This window comes from Aedes aegypti, chromosome 2 (genome assembly GCF_002204515.2).
Source record: "Aedes aegypti strain LVP_AGWG chromosome 2, AaegL5.0 Primary Assembly, whole genome shotgun sequence".
NCBI lineage: Eukaryota > Metazoa > Arthropoda > Insecta > Diptera > Culicidae > Aedes > Aedes aegypti.
Window position 1 is genome coordinate 212,810,285 of NC_035108.1, and position 18,182 is coordinate 212,828,466.

The following is an 18,182-nucleotide window of genomic DNA, read 5'->3' on the forward strand; positions in this document are numbered from 1 at the left end:
TAGAAAAAGATTTCGCCATCATCGATTGTTATTCCTCAAACGGTTATTTGTTTACAAACATTGAGCTATTAGTGGGAACCAAAGATGTTTGTTCATTATTTTTCAATGGGATTGTATGGGCGGTGTCAGGAACCTTTGCACGGGAGCGTATAAGGCTTTTTGACGACATCTCATACGAAATCTTTGCACATAGGATTGGTCAATTTAACACAGAAAACATCATTAAAACTCAACACCGTATTTGTATTGCCAAATTTATTTTCAAATTTATTTTAGTACGATAAAAAGTACATATTTTATTTGTTTTTTTTTAAATATTATATTTTTTGCTATTTACGCTCCTTGAGGATACCTATCAAAAATCATGTAGAGTTACGCCCAACATATCGTTTTCAATTTCTGAAAATCGATGTGTAACGAGTCATTGCAACTCAAACAAGCAACAATCTTGAAAACATTTGGGAACCACAGCTACCGACCGGCACTGGCACACTGACTGTCGTCAACTCTATTTGAAACTAGAATAACGTTAAGACGGTCTACAGTTCCGGCCCACAGACACCAGCAAAGGCGAATCCGAATTTGTTACGAAAAATAAACCAACGCGAGCCGAACCCAATGCTTGCGCCTTTGCCAACGTGATACGATTTACTCTGGTTCTTTGAGCGTTGAGATTTGCACACAAAACGTCTGTTTTTGTGTTCAGATTTTTTTTAGTTCTTGGCTTTTCGAGGATCCTTGTTTTTATTTCCCTACGTCTCAACGTCCTTCCGACCCACTCACGTGTCCGACGTCGGTTCGATCTTCCATTATTACGCTTGTCGCGGGAATCGGTTATCACATTTTCACGCACGCACGATCTTCATATGTACGCTAGTGTTCGCGGTGGCATCAACGACATTTTTACGTCTACTTTGATCACCTGGATTCTGTTTGCGGCAGCTATCGTTAGTAAAGCTCGATGGAAGTGCATTAGTTATTGTGGTTATAAATGTTGATTTGAAGGTATATTTGAATATCCATTCGAACAGTACGTTTTCTGACATTTAATCAGTTTGTGATAGTGAGTTAAGAAAATTTACGAAAAAATCGAAATTTGTGCTCGGTCACGAGCAAAATTCTGCTAAGGAGAATTTTACTCAGTGCGGCCAACAACGAGAGGAATGCTTCAACGAAAATTCGCTATAAATAAGTGTGATAGTATATGAGTTGTCATAGTAGCGCAAAAAATAGCCGAAATCAAAGTTAATCTTCAACTTACACATAAACTCTACAACCAGTAATGCTCTTCTGCTGGACATAAAATCACAATGGACAAAGATCAGTATAAAGGTGAGTACAAAACATGTTATAGTTCTAAGCTAAAACATTGCAAAAACTTTAGCAAGTTTCCTTCAATGCACTCCCTATCTAACAACCCTTTGAACCGATCCTATCCTGCAGCTAGGATTTCCATTCCAAGAAAGCATCCCACGTTCAAATAAGTTGATCTACGTGGCACCTGTTGTGGGTAAATATATTAGTATCGCACGTAACTCCGTTCGATTTGTTCATTTTCGTCAGCCATCTTCATACATTTTCCCACTTGGCTCACAGCAGTTGGCTGCCATTGACACGCTCCCATAGTCGTCGTGGTGTTTGTTCTAAAATTAAACATTCACTTTACTCAACCGGCAGCGCATTACATCGAGCAGAACCACTTCGATATTCCCATTCGCACCGGTCAGTGTCACAAATAATGACTAGGTGGCTCCACATAAAAATCCAGGTTCATTTCATCACTCGTGTGCACTCACTCTATGTGCAGTGGTAGCAATATTTGACAGATGGGAAGTATACGACGATATAAATACAAATCAGCAGCTATTTTCTCTCTTGTAGGCGTTCGATTTGGCGCACGAAGATTGTTCTGTAATAAAGTGCGCGGAAGAAACGTAAATATTTTGGGAAATTCTTGGGCATGCTGGACCATGTATGTATATAGTATGGAAGAACACTGTATTGATACACATGAGAACCTGATCGGGATGAGTACCAGTATCAAAACAGTGGAGCATAGCAAATTGCAACAAACTTAGAGTGCAATAAGTCGGCCTGTGCTGTCGCAAACTGGATTCCGCTGGAATTTTTTTCCTGAACCTCATCGAAAAAATTCTTAGGGATGATGATGATGATGATGATGGTCCCACCACATACCCCTACAAAGGTTTGAGCGAGACGATATATCTTTAAGATAATTAATTATGATCAATGTTAACCAGATTTGCAAACAATAAACGGTCTGATTATTTCAACAGATATAAACAACATTACAAGTTCCCATACTATACAGCAAAAAAAAAATGGTAAAAATCTGTTGGTCTCAACCACACTTTTCATAAGTTTTAAAGTGATCAAGAAAGTTCAACAAAATCCAAAACATTGCCAGAATTGATAACCCCGCCGATGATGTCAAAACTATCGGAAACATTTGCATTTTCAAGAAATTTCCGACATTCAACCAGAAAACTTACTACTAATGCATGGCATCCACCAACAGCATAAATTCTCAATTCAAATGATAAGTAATCAAACAGTCGTTTATACCTGTGTACCGCGCGCGGGACTCAAACCTCCGTAGACTACACATAAAAAGGAATAAACTATAACTACGTCAATATATAAAAAATCCATCATCATCATCGAGGCGAACATCGTAGTTTATTAGTGCCCCAATAATTATTAAACATATTTTACAATATAGTCAATACAAAATATCCGTTAGTCAAAACTTCGTCAAGATACAATATTAGTCAAGTACAAAAAAGTTAACATGTAGCTGTTCAGAAGGCAGCTTTGACGTGTGAAATACATAGTCTCTTAAACTGTGATAGAGTTGCAGCACGTTTGATGTGTATAGGCATCGAATTGAAAACATTTATTCCTCTAAAAAACAAAGAGTTTTGTGAAGCACCGTACAAAAACTGTGGTGTTCTTAATTCAGTCGCGTTTCTAGTATTATATCTATGAATGTCACTTCCTCTTTCAATTCGATCACACAAATATCGAGGCAACAAACCGTTAATTACTTTAAAAATGAACACCATCGTCAAGAATACAATTCTTTGCTTCACCGATAACCACTGAAGAGCATCTAATAAGAAAGACGAGGAAGTGAATCTGTTGCATCTCAAAATCAAACGCATTATTTTATTTTGCAAACGCTGCATTCTCGATATTTGTGTTTCATTTGCTAAAAACAAAATGGAAGCGCAAAACTCCAGATGTGGAGAGATGATTGATTTGTACAAATGTATTTTACTAGCAATCGTTAAATCGTTTTTTAATCGGCAGAGTATTCCATACTTCTTGGCTATTTTCTTGATAACATTGTCGATGTGAGCGTCGAACTTTAATCTGTCATCAATAATCACGCCAAGATATTTAATTTCGCGCACGCGATCAATTGTCTCATCATCAATTTGTATTGAGACGTCTATATTTGTTCGATTCCGCGATATCAACATAAATTTAGTTTTACTTATATTCAATTTCAACTGTTTGTACTTCAACCATCTACTCAGAGAACGTAAATCTGCATTCATATGTGCAACGGCATCATCAAGATTTTTAGCCGCAATGAATATCACGGTATCATCTGCAAAAAGATTTATGTCACAAAAACGTAAAACTCGTCGCATGTCATTTATATACATAATGAATAAAACGGGCCCTAATACACTCCCCTGTGGTACGCCAAGGCTGTTCACCACGGGGCTCGAAACAGAATCATTGAAAGCAGTCCGTTGGGTTCTATCAGTTAAATAGCTCTCAAACCATCTATATGCAGAACCCGAAAATCCAAAGCGCTTGATTGTTCTTAACAACAAGGGCCGAGAAATCGTTTCAAAAGCGCGTTTGAGATCCAAAAAAACAGCAACAATCGTATCTTTACGCTCTACGTTTTCTTTCCACTTTGCCAACACCAGGTTCAATGCGGTTTCACAAGAATGACCTTCCCGATATCCCGATTGCTCTGGTATTAGCAAATTATTACTATTTAAATATGCTAACAGCTGGCCTTTTACAACAAGTTCTAAAATTTTCTCTAATGTGTGCAACATGTTGATGGGACGAAACTCTTCGGCTTTAATCGTCCCAGCAACTTTTTGAATAGGAATCACAAGTGATTCCTTCCAAACTTGTGGCACGTGCCCAGTTTGTAACGATTCATTAATCAGGTCCAGCAGATTGTGGCCGATGACATCAAAGCAATCTTGTATTACTCTCGCATTAACGTTATCTACGCCAGCCGTTTTTCCCATAGAAAAGCAAATATTTCGTAGGTCTTCCAACGTTATTGGGTGAAAACATTCAAATGTGCAATTATTGTTAATCGGCTGTTTTATTTCGTCAGGTTCATCTACTAACTCAATGGATTGATTAATCGATGAAACACTGTCCACAAAATACTCATTAAATTTACATGCTATTACTTGTTCTGATTCTTCTAATGTGCCATTGAAAGTTATGGACCGCGGTTTACAATTACTAGGTTTTAACAAGGATTTCAAAATTTTCCATAACTCTTTGCTGTTGTTTTGATGCTGATCAATTTTCCTCTGAATATACTCGCAACGAGTTTGTTTAACCATTTGCGAGTATTTATTACGCGCGACCTTGTACCTATTCCAATTTGTATTATTATTATTTCTACGCCATTTTTTGTACAGTTTGTCCCTATTGCGTTTACAACGCAACAAATCCAAATTGTACCAGCTGTTCGAATTTTTCAACGAAACAAATTTATGTTCGACTAATTTATTGGTACAGGTTTTTAAAACATCAGTTAGAACAGCTGACTTTTGATCTAACGAACCGTCGTTTGTATGAAAATCAACATTTCTTTCGACAAGACTTGAAACGGCATTTTTTGAATACTTTTTCCAACACTTTAATTTTACAAAGTCACTTTTATTTCTACTATTGTCATCAATATTAATAACTAAAGTTTCATGGTCTGTTACTTTTAAATCAGAATTTTTAATAACACTAACAGAATCCAAATTAGTATAAACGTGATCAATCAAAGTTTGACTATGTCTGGAAATACGTGTATAAACATTTACCTTTTGTTTTAAATTAAAAAAGTCAGCTAATCGTTTCAAATGATTCGAATTTGAATTGTCACACCAATTAATATTGAAGTCACCAGCAAGAACATTTAATTTACTACAATCTACAAACATCTCAAGCCAGTTTTCCAAAATTTCAATAAAACGCTGGTCACTTGATCTGGGAGAGTGATACAATACACCGTAATTACCCATCTTCATGCCACGATCAACTGCGATGCCCAAGAACCAATTACCTTCACAAACTTCGTTCAATTGAAGCCTGTACTGAACTGATTCTTTGACATAAATAGCAACTCCGCCAGTGTGTCTCGAATGTGATAAACATGCAGCCACATTATAACCCGGAATACTATATTGATCAAATGCATCTATGTCAACAATATGCGTTTCTGATAAAAATACTAGATATGGACGTTTTTCTTCTACAATCTGACGTAATTCAACGTAGTTTGTAGATAAACCAGCTATATTTAAATACAAGATATCGAACTGATTCACATTACTACTGGAACTTGGTTGCTATTCATTAAAATGTAGGCTGCTCTTTTTTCTTTGATACAAATTCTTAAAGACTTCACATTCGTAACTGAATGCTCCGTGGTTGACGTCCAAGTTCATTTTACGTTCTTTATTCATTTTTATACAATTGATACATTTCAAAACAGTTGACGTACATTCGGATGTCTTGTGACTTCCACTGCACCTACAGCATGCATCGCAATTTTTACAATTCATGCTCATGTGCCCGAATTCTCCACATTTGAAACATCTCAAAACACTAATCTCTGGAACAACACGACACCGATCAAATTTAACATACACTTGTTGCGCCGTTAACAAACAACTATGCGTCTCTTTGTCAACTTCAATAACAACATTGTACTTTTTGTACTTGAAATGTGGATTTTCATACATCCTTATTACTTTGACTTCATTTATCGCGATGTCTTCATTCTGATCTTTTAAAATCCGAATGAATTCATCGGAGGAAAACTGATCGCTCATGCCCTTCACTAAAAGTCTTGGCACCGATGAGGGAACAACAGCGTTGTAGTTTTCACCCAAATCGCTTTGAATGCCATCTTTCACAACATTAACATTGTATCCTGTTGCACACTCAGCAATAATAGAGCCATCTTTCCCGTGTCTCAAGTTACTTATTTTGTGTTTTTTCGGATCCAATTTGTTAATCAAAATTTTGCGAGTATCCTCGCTACTCTGGTTGGACTCTTTTGGCTTGATCACAATGACCGGACGAGCCTTACGAGTCACTTGCATTACATCATTCGCAGTGCTTTTCTTTTTTGTACTCTTATTCCTAATTTTAATCCCAGCATTACTCTTGACAACATCCGCGAAGCTAATACTTTCAACAAAAACATCATCTGACATAGCGCAAACGTCTTCCTGAACCTTACGTTTCTTGCCTCTGGGAAGCAGGCTCGGCTCCGATGCCGTACTTGATGTACCGTGCTTATCATTCATTGCAACTAAATTATTATTCGAGTTAAATTCAAAAAATGAACATTTCATACTTTCCAACTCTTTGCTCACAGATTTTGACATTTCAAAAATTGCTTTATCCATGGTACTATTTAGACTTCTCACCAATTCCTCCATCCCGGTTTTTAACGCGTCGTTTATCTGAGCAGCAATTTGCTCCCGAACGCCACTGAACGAATCCGAAATAGAAGAAATCTTCTTCATCTCTTCTTCGAACATTCGTACGGTCGGGAGCGTTAAATTCTGCTCGCCACAACACTGGCTTGATAAACAATCACTACATTTAAATAGCAGATTTTCGTTCTCACTGACAAGCTTAGCAACAGCTTTCGTCAGTGGTGTGCACTTGTAATGGTACACACTCAAACAACCTGTACATGTGGTCGGTATTTCAGAAATTAATACCGGGGCCCCACATTGCTTGCACTCAGTCATTTTGCTTAGCACCTATACACTTCCACCAAACGAAACATGCATGCAACACTTGACACAGATGAAACAATACAGTGTACAAAAAAGTTACCAGCCTCCAGCAGCTGGGGCAAAATTAAATGCAAAATTAAACGAGGACAAGCGTTAGAGACAATTTGCCTCCTACTTATCCTGTTTCAAAATAAAATGTTGCTCGCGGTAGAAATCGTTGTTCCGCGGCAAGTCCACTATTTCACACGTAATTTAATTTATTTATCACTGCACTGCAGAAACAAACTACACTGTTCACCATTACCATCAAGAATGGGATTAAATTAGGAGTTTTCTCCCGGGTTTATTAGTTAACTTTACCGTAGATTTCTTAGGGATTTCCTCTGTGCATTCCACTTGCTATAACTCTAATAATTCCACCAAAACTTTTAGTATACATTTCTGATACTGAAACATAGATCCCCTATTAGACGCAGAACTCTTCATTAAGATCAATGTAGTTTTATACCAGAAGACCAATCAATTCAGATAAATTTTGTTGTTTTTAATATAATCATCTTATCAATTTATCTACCAAATGTTCCTAGACTTCCTCAAAAGTCCAGTAATTTCTACAAGTTTTATTAGAGATTATTTTTAAAAACATCCCTGAACCTAAATAAAAAACAGCTTCGACCATTTTACCATCTTACTTTATCCAATCATTGGAAAATCTTAATAACCCACTTAACAATTCAGAGCCACAAATAAACATGCATGTTGAATTGACAGCTGAACAAAAATTTTGCCCTAAAAGGAGCAAAATATGTTTGGCAGTCAATTGTAATTCAATTTAAACATATTCCAATCTTTTTTGGACCTAGGAAGTAGTGATGATTCTCTAGTTCGAGGTCAGTAAAACTAGCTCAGATAAATTTATTTGCGAAATTATTCATTTGAATACGATTTATTCGTTCTGTTCGGAATTTGAATCTAGGTGTTCGGAACATGAGACATACTAAACACAGTGTTTGGGATTTGAATCAAAATGTTGTTCCATACTTTTACATAAAAACAATACCAAGCATGATTAAACAAATATTTTTACCGGCAACTAGCAGTCAGCCTTTGCGAAGAAACTTTCACAAATACCATCTAATTTATGTACATGAGATGCATATTTATGAATTCACTGTTGGCCTAAAGTGTTCGGAATATGAGTCACAACGGTACAAATTCAAGTCAATGTTCAGTAGCCTGGGACAAGGTGATATGAAAAATTTTGATTCTCGCTCCTGTCCACTTTTTGGATTGTATTTAGGTCCCATAATAACAGTGTAAAATTTCAGCTCGATGGGAGAATCTATATTTTAGCGCCAGCCGTTCAAAGTTTGTATAGGATTTACTATGAGAAAACTTACTTTTGCAAAGAAAAATCGCCAGAGGTCGCCCATTGTCCACTATAAAAATTCTGAGTATAGATCTCGATAGATATTTCTACGATGAACAACATTGCCTAAAACAGCAAAGCAATCCGATGCTCGTGAAAAAAGTTATTAAACATAGACTATTCGGTAATTTTGCTCGAGTTTGTTATCGAGGTCTGTGTTCAGAATTTTTATAAAGGTCGATGGGCGACCTCTGGTGATTTTTTTTTGTAAAAGTAAGTTTTCTCATAGTAAATCCCATACAAAGTTTGAACCGCTGGCGCTAAAATATAGTTTCTCCGATCGAGCTGAAATTGTGCACTGTTTTTATGCAACCTAAATGCAATCCAAAAAGTGGACGACTGGAGCGAGAATCTAAATTTTGTCCCAAACTAATGTTCAGCGTTATGCATTGGAATGAATAAAAGTTGAATCACAACTCATTAAACGTAATCAAATTAGAACCAACTAGTCAAGATTGTTTTACTAATGAGCTGAACAAGACATATTTCGTCTAATTAAAAAGCCAGTATTCCACTAAACGAATGTATGTACATAAAAGGAAATTCAGAAGACGAATTATTTTTTTTCTTTTTCGCACTTTTGCTATTACCAAATGTTTAACATAAAAATAATTGAGAGTTGAATACGTATTTTATAAAATTTTTATTTAACATTGGTATAATATTAGAACAGTTGATTCAAAAGAGGCCAAAATAACAATTAATAAACACATTGTTCAGCAATAAAATTTACTCAATTTAATGAGCTTAACAAAAGAGATCACACTATTGCCAAATTATAGAAAAATCGGACTAAATATTCAAAATTCATGTTGAGTTTCGAATGCATTTCAAAGTTCAAATTACTAATATAGAAAATATTATTAGATTCAACCATAACTGATTCTCAATACTTATTGAACAACTGTTTGGGAAATATCCAGTCAGCCTCCAGAAATATAGAATTTTTTTGTAAACACAAAAATAGGTTTTAAGCCAAGTAAGCTGATTCGCGCAAGAAAAGTTGAAATTTTTTTGACTGAATTGATTAAAAAAAATATAACATTTCATCTCAACTGCAAACTTTAATAAAAAAATTAAATGTTTGACAATTTCTGAAATGAAATTTCCCACCCATCAAAATATGCCTCTCTTTTCAGATGTAGGGGGAGGTCCCCAGTACCGGAACACTTAAGCCATCAAATTTATATTTAAAAAAAATATTGGTTTAATGTATTCTTGTTACCCTTTAATGATTAATATTATCATTTTTGTAGGGTACAAAAATAAATTTGAATATACAAATATTAATTTTGACATTACATTTTGATGATGTATTCTAGCACCAAATTGATCAATCATAAAAGGTGGCTCTCAATACCGGACACAAATTGAAAATTTATTTATTTATTTACCGTCAACGTACCAGTATCCGCTCCTGTTCCAGTAGCCCGCTCACGAGTTGAAAAAGCAAGGTAATTTGAGTAAATACACAAAAAAATGTCCACAGTGTGATTCAGCTTGTCGATTTGAACCGTATAGCGATTATAGTTTTCAAATTTCTTTTGTGTAAACTTATCTTTTTTCAGTGTGAGCGGGCTATTGGAACATGAGCGGATACTGGTGCACTGATGGTATTTATTTATTTATTTATTTACTACATCTTCGACTGTGCGGCATGGCTGACTTAAGTATATTGTGAATTTTCTTGGAAGATGGATTTGAAGGGACATTGCTTGAGCTGGTTCGAAATCAGCGGTAAATTTCAAGGGGCACTCCAATGCATGCAGGCGGTATGAATCCATCAAATTCACGGTTGAGAAAGAGATGGATTGAAAACTCCCTTTCTTGGATTTGATGATAACCAAGAAAGAGGATAACACCTTGAAATTCGGTATCTACCGAAAACCGACATCCACCGATCGGTATATAACGGCCGATTCTAACCACTACGGAGCACAAAAACAAGCCGCGTTCCACTCAATGGCACACCCATTACACCCATTGGCACAATATTCCCATGGAAAAAGAAGAATTCGTTGAGGAGAGAATGAAGATTCATGAAGCTGCAGTGGTAAATGGTTACGATGAAGAATTTGTCAACAAAATACTTAGGAAACACGAACGGAAAAAACATCGCCAAATTGCTACTACACTTCAACCCAATAAGGAAGAACCCCTACGGATAAGTTTGCCGTTTTATCCAAAATTAACCAACCCCATTCAAGGCATACTGAAACAGCACGGAATGCAGGCAGCCTACAAAAGTGGCCACACACTGAAGGAGTATTTGTGTGCCCTCAAAGATAAGACCCCTGCGGAAGATCTGTCTGGAATCTATGAGATTCCATGCAAAGACTGCCCATCAGTTTATATTGGCCAAACGCGAAGGAAATTTATAATCCGTTTGAGGGAACACCGAAACGCTGTGGATAACGAACGAGTCCATGAGTCTAGTGTGGCAGTACATTCTGTTGAACTCAAACACAACATAGACTGGGACAAGGCGAAGCTTAAAAAGAGCGTCCGAAAAGTTTCCCATTTAAATGCTTGGGAATCTATGTTCATCTCCAATGCCGAACAACCGTTGATGAATGACGACGATGCCCCGATAAGTTCGCCGCTTTTTCACTTGACGAAACTGGACTTCAAATAGTGTTATCTCTTTCTGACGTGTACTGAAGAAAGTACGAAGCTGTTTTGTTCTCTTCTATGTAACCAGTTGGACATCGTCCTGTAGATGGGCAACATCGAGCCCGAAACCGGTCGACGAAAAAGGTAAATGTTTAAATCCTTTATATGTTTGTAAGAACAATAAGTGTTGTGTCCAGTCTCGCGTCGCGTCTTGTGAGTGTAATAAACTATTGTTCAGCTTCTAATGTTACTTGGGATGGATCGAACGGATTATTATACCCATAAAGCGAGCGATGGGAAGGTATCCAAAGTAATTGCCGATTCCGAAGCTGATGAGCTGGCGCGTGAAACTGTACTTCTGCAAGCAGACTGCTGCAATCTATGTGGCCGGTGATAACGTCGAAGACAAATCACCTCTGCAGCAGAGTTTGACGGTTAGACAAAGACTGCACACCTATCAGCACTCAGTGATGCTCATGTAGAAGCAGGTGAGCAGGACCATTCCATGGCAGCCCTCGAAGAGCGTATCTTATGAAACGCTTTTGGACTCTTTCGATACTTTCGACATGGACAGCATGATACGGAGCCCAAATCTGCACTCCGTATTCAAGTACACTGCGAACTAAGGTGCAATAAAGTGACTTAGGGTGAAGATGAATCGAAGCCAAACCTCAAATATTCAAGAGCACAAATCTAAAGAACCAAACATCCGTTTAAGCTGAAAACTTAATCGATTGCTCACTAGCTGGTGGCTTTCAGCTTTAACGGATGTTTGGTTCTCCAGATTTGTGCTCTTGAAAATTCGAGGTTTGGCTATAATTCATATTCACCTTAAGTGCATACACATCGTCAAAAAGTTGTGTATTGCGACGAAGAAAACCGAGAATTGCATTGGCTTTAGCTGTCATTGTGGCGATATGTTCATGGAATCAAAGTTTGGAATCCAAAATCACTCCAAGATCCTTGATGGACGAAACTCTCTCCAGCGATGAGTTATTCAAACAATAGTCAAATCTTGTGGTGGACTGTCGACGGCTGAACGATATGACTTTGCATTTGTTAGCATTCATCTGCATTCCGTTAAGATCGCACCAATGGATCATTGAAGGTAGTTTTTGTCAGTGCTCACCGCATCAAAACAAAGGCGCCACTGGGATTCAACATTGTGACAGCGTTGCTGTTCTGTCAAACACACAAGGCTACGGTGGCGCTATCTATGCTTTCCATAGCGGCCGTTTTGGTTATTTTAATGATCCATTGGACACTCTTTCGACATCGGCTTGTGGGCCGCAACAGTCCAGCAATGTTTTGATTGTACACACCAAATTTTCTATCCATGTTTCAGCAATATCATTTGCTGAAACCATTTGAGCAATGCATAGTTTTGCTGATATACAGCACTTTTTCATTTGTTTGCTGAAATTCAGCAATATCACTTGCTGGATAATTGTCAAAGTTTTCAGATTTGCTGATTTTCCCAATTACTGATCAACCAGCAAAATGAAAAACAGTTTGCTGGACGGTCAGCAAAACAGCTGTCAGTTTTATGCGAATTCGCTTTGCTGAAAGATCCAGCAAATTTCATTTTGCTGGATCGATTGCTGAATTTACAGCACAAAAAAATCAGCAAAAAATTGCTGGTTTACAGCAATAAAATTTTGTTGTGTACGAAATAGCTTCAAATCATCTGCATAGAGCAATTTGTTTATAAAGAGAACGAATGTGGGCTTCGTGGCCGTGCGGTTAGCGGCGTCAGTCGTTCAAGCGTATTGCACTACGAAGCGTGGGTTCGATTCCCGCTCCAGTCGGTGGAAACTTTTCGTCAAACAAAAAAATCATCGCTTGGCTACTGGGCGTTCCGTGTTGTCCGTTGCCCAATGTTCGTGATTGTTCAGTCTGTGCAGCCTTTGGTTGAAGACGGTGTAAATTGTCTTTTTTTTTAATAATTGGTGAATTTCCTGTGGAACTCCGGAGAATATACCAAACTTATCAGATCTCGCACCATGAACTTTCACAAAGCTTTACGGAAGGAACGAGCACGCACAGTAGCACAAAGAGAAGAACGCAGTGCAGCATTAAAGGAGGCCAAGTTAGCTCTCATAAATGAAATTAAGAGTCGAAAACAGACCTGCTTCGATAGTCTATGCCAAAATGCCAACTCGAGTCCGTTGGGTGATGCCTACAGAGTGGTAATGGTTAAGATCTGAGACGAGACTCGCGAAGACGGTCTTCTTTTTCTGTGATTGCTGAGTTTTTCTCTTATTCCACTCAGTGTTCACATCAATCATGCGCAAGCCGTCCAAACCTTCACATGAACATCTCAGCAACATTATTTAGCGTTTGCATCACACCGAAGCATAAATAGCCTTTTGAGTGAAATTTAATGCCAGAAAACGTAGCAGACATTAGAAGTAAATAGTCTTGTGCGTAGATTTATCAGCATCTTCGGAAAAACTGCTCGCTGAGGTTTTTAAAAGTAGTTTATTTTGAATACAATACTTTTCACTTTTTCAGTCATAATACGACTGGCTGCAGTTGACGTTTCGTGACAGTGGAATCTGGGCTGCATATGAAGTTGATATTTTTCCTTTTCGCGAATCTCTCTCAGATTAAGACCAAAGGTGCCCCAAGAGAAGTCGCCCGATTTGATGCGATCGATAATCGATGTACTCTTCCCGCATCATCCCACAAGTCCATTGCCCCCAGCGCCGTATGCGGCAGGAGAAGAAGTGGCAAGAATGTGACGAACGAAGAGCTGACGGAAGTGGTTAAATCATTCACGTTAAATAGGGCACCAGAACCCGATGGTATCCCGGAAGTTGCCCTAAAGCGGCTGTCAATGCGCATCCGGATGTGTTCAGAACTGCGATGCAACGCTGCATAGATATGAAATCTTCCCGGATGTATGATAGCGACAGAAATCGGTGCTACTACCAAAGGTGTGGAAACCACCGGGTGACCCTTCAGCATATAGACCTATCTGTCTACTAGGTTCATTCTCAACAAAACAGTACCGTATACGGAAGGTGCGAACGGCCTGTTCAACAACAATTCAGGAAAGATAAATCTACTCTGGACGCTATTCAGTCGGTCATTCAGACAGCTGAGGTGGTAATCGAGCATGAAAGGAGTGGCATACGTTACTGCGCGGTTGTCACTCTGAATGTGAAGAATGCGTTCAACAGCACTGGGAAGCGATAGCCCACGCACTTCATCACCTCAAGGTACCGGTGCAGTTGTGTAAGCTTCTAGAAAGGTGTTGTGATGATAGGATTCTACTGCATGACACAGAGGAGGGGCAGGTTCGAATAACCGCGGGAGTACCTCAAGGTTCAATCCAGGGTTATGTTAGGCTGCCCCTTTTCAACGGGTGTTAAGATTGTTGGCTTCACCGATGAAATCACCCGATGAGGTCTATGGAGGAAGTAGAGTTGACAGCAGCGCACTCTATCTCCATAGTTGAGGATTTGATGAAGTCTAGGAAACTAAGACTGGCCAATCACAAGACTGAGGTGGTGGTTGTCAACAACCGCAAATCCGAGGAACGGGCGGTTAGTGATATTACCACAGAGTCCAAGCGATCCCTTAGGCATTTTGAAGTATCGATCGATGGCATGCTCAGCTTCGCTAGCCACGTTGGATATGCCTGTAAAAGGACATCTACGGCTATAGCGGCGCTTTCGAGGATGACGTCTAACAGCTCTGTTGTAATTGCCAACATACGCATGCTCCTGACAGGCGAGGTATGGAGGATCAATCTGGTCAAAAGCGCTTAGAACGAGCAGAAACCTAAAGCGGTTGGAAAGCAAGTTTAAGATCATGTGCTTAATAGTACCAAGTGCATACCGAACGATTTCTAAAGAGGCCGTGTGTGCCATAGCCGGATTGACGCCCATCGAGCTCATCATCAAGGAAGATGTTCAATGCTTCAACCAAAGGGGTACCTCAGAGAAGTAACCCGAATTAAGACTTGATACAAAATTCGAATAATATCATTAGAACCTAGCATACATTCTGTTAGATTTTCATGTACCGTTTTGATTCATATTACGGACACTTAAGGCTTCAATGAAGTACAACTAATTAAAACACATATAAATTGAATCGTTCTGTACAAAACTTTAGCATAATCAGGCCTTGCAAACACTTCAATTTCGAATGATGGGTGAAGATTCGGATTCCACATCTTTAATTGATTTTAATAAATAAAAATGTTCAGCCTCTTCATGATGTTTATTCCGGACACAACCACACTTTGGCTTCATATTACGGACACTTTGATTTGAATTCCGGACAGCTCTTGAAAAACACAATTAGAATAGTCGAATTATTAATTAAACATGCTAAGCCGTTAGAAAAACGTCAAAACTGGTTGAACATTGTAAATTTTCATGGATTGCTATGTAAAATGTTTATAAAAATCATCTTTCAAATTAGGAACTTTTTGACGGCACATTTTGTAACATTTCGTGTGAAATCTTTTCCATACAAAGTGAAGTGTCCGGAATTTTAAGCTGTCCGGGATTCGAATCAAAACGTATAGAATTAAAGAAAAATCTTACAACCGCTGGTTGAGTGTAATTACAAGCACGCATCGTTGGTAAGCCTTTTACAGTTTGCTCATCCTCAAATATGATTCGTATCTATTGTCTGCATGTAAAGTGTTTTCCGAACAACTGCAAGTGAATAAAAACTCATTAATAACTGTCATAATAGGCACACAACATCTGAGAAGAATTGTGATAGAAAATAATGACAATAAATAAATTAAATCAATAGGTGATCGTCTATTTAATCAGTCCATTCAAGAATAGACCACAACAGTAATAAGAGAAATGGAGTTCGTTTCGCATTGTATTTGGCTGCAGCTTGCAACATTCTTCATTTTTGTTACACATTTAAAGCAAATTGGAGCTTACGGAACGTCAAATTATTGCGCGAAAGATTTGTGTTCCAGTGGCAAGAAACATATTGGATGTAACGCACATCGAGTAAGTTTGGAAGCTTCTATCGGTAATACCTATATTTAGCACATGATTAAAACTTTATTTTTTGGACAGGGTTTTGCTTCTACGTGCATTGAACCAAAGATAATTCCCATGTCAACGAAAAGGAAAAATCTCATACTAATGATGCATAATCGACTACGAAACTTAGTAGCAAGTGGAAATTTAAGCAAATTTGAGCCGGCTTCAAATATGTCATTGATGGTAATTTATTATTTGCTGTAATCAATTTATCAACCAAACTAATGAATTTTAATGTCCTAGATTTGGGATAATGAGTTAGCATACTTGGCTGAATTGAATGTCAAACAGTGCCAAATGGAACACGATGCTTGTCGTAGTACAGGTATTTTTTTTAAATAAATTACAATACTAAATGAAACTATGCACACTGTCGCCATTTTAGCCCAATTCAAGTATGCTGGACAGAATTTGGCTTTTTCTTGGACAAGTGGGTCTTTGAAAAAACACAATGAAAATATCCGACACAATATAATGAAATGGTTTATGGAACATAAGGACGCTAAGATGGATCATATAAGAAAGTTTGGTCGTACGAAGAAACCGTATGTATTTTCAATTCTGACAGTAATACTGAAATAACCTTTATGCATGGTTTTTGGTTTGTCTGTCAATGCCTTTAGAATCGGTCATTTCACAGCGATGGTTCGGGATGCCTCCAGTCACATCGGATGTGCTATGTCATCGTACACGAAGACACGGAAAGGTTATAAGGGAAAAGAATTTCTCATGGCTTGTAACTACGCCACTACGAATATCCTTAACAAGTCAATTTACGTCGATGGAAAACCTTGCAGCGCGTGCCCCAAAGTTGGACGGTGCCATACCGTCTACACAGCGTTATGCGATAATAGAAATTGAGACACGTTAAATTGTTTGATGGCCAGCTCACTGATTAAAATGAAATGAAATAAACAAAAACCGGTAGATTGTTGGAAGTTCTGAAGAGTTTTATTTTTATTTGAAAACTAAAACTGTAACTGAACATACAAGTTAAAGAGTTGACCTACAAATTCATGTTAACCTTGACAAAAACGGGTTTTACCCATCAACGTTCAGAAGGGCCAAACTCAAATTACGCCATTATGATCTAATGGTTAATGAAACTCAGTAATATTCCTGTGGACGTAGTTATTCCGATGGGTAACTGAGTCAGGTCAGGTAAAATAGGACTATTTTTTGGACAAGCCAAGTTATCATTGTATAGTTGCAATGACAATCATTCAAATTTGCATAAACCAATAAGATCTGATAGTCAGATTTGATATTCAACATTATAAAGAGTTTTAGACTATTTGTAATGTACCTAATGTGACCACTCGGACTTAGTGCCCTGAAGAATCGGTTATAGTTTTGTTGGGTACTAAACCGCTTCAACTCTCGAACATCAGAGAAAAAACATATGTAAAATGTAGTTCACAAAAATGCGTTCCTAAAAGCTTGGCCTGTAATTGAATTTTGAAAAAAAAAAATAGAGTATCTCTCAATTATCGAACTGTAACAATCATGATCCGCAGCATATCATGAATGCCTGTTGATCGTCTACTGCTACAGCTCTGATCAGATCGGTACGATAATACTCCATGTGTCTACAGTGATCAGTTTTGCAGATAACAGCAGAGTTGTTTGATGTCAATATCAACGCTTGAAATTTGCTGATTTGTACAGGCCGACTGCGATACAGTTCAGCTAATCCCATATCACATCAACATCATGGTGTCTACTCCATCACCAGCGCATTGATGGCGATAGACTATGGATATCACTGATGGATTAAGTTTACAATATTCTTGAAGTCCTGCAGATGGATTGAAACTGTGTGTTGGTCATTGAAAAACATTAATAGGGTAGGCGTACCAGTTTTGGCCACCCTAAGGAAAATATTGTTTATACATAAATCAAACGACCTTTGGTTACTGTCAATACATCAAACGAAAGCTTTAAATCCATGCTCAGCAGGGGAAATATAAAAACTAATAGGAAACTTTGTTTTTGTATTAAATATGGTTGTGGCGAATACTGGACCACTTGCACCAGTATTCGCCACGATTTTAATTTCGGTTCCTGAAT

At 37.9% G+C, this 18,182-nt stretch overlaps 2 protein-coding genes across 3 annotated transcripts in view; both read left to right on the top strand.

Annotated features, from left to right (window-relative positions):
* Positions 1–639: 639 nt before the first annotated feature.
* LOC5576979 (trichohyalin) overlaps positions 640–18,182 on the top strand; it is a 123,569-nt gene continuing 106,026 nt past the window's right edge. Inside the window, exon 1 of one of the 2 annotated variants that reach the window (XM_021843896.1) lies at positions 640–1,332. In XM_021843896.1, the coding sequence (XP_021699588.1) occupies positions 1,311–1,332 (22 nt within the window). In that variant the 5' untranslated portion in view covers positions 640–1,310. The remainder of the gene's footprint in view (positions 1,333–18,182) is intronic. The other variant, XM_021843895.1, reaches the window with a different exon arrangement.
* LOC5576983 (venom allergen 5) lies at positions 15,895–17,050 on the top strand. The gene is made up of 5 exons (XM_001663033.2): positions 15,895–16,076; positions 16,146–16,295; positions 16,356–16,437; positions 16,498–16,657; positions 16,736–17,050. The coding sequence occupies exons 1-5, from the start codon at positions 15,921–15,923 to the stop codon at positions 16,971–16,973; spliced, it is 786 nt and encodes a 261-aa protein (XP_001663083.2). The 5' UTR covers positions 15,895–15,920; the 3' UTR covers positions 16,974–17,050.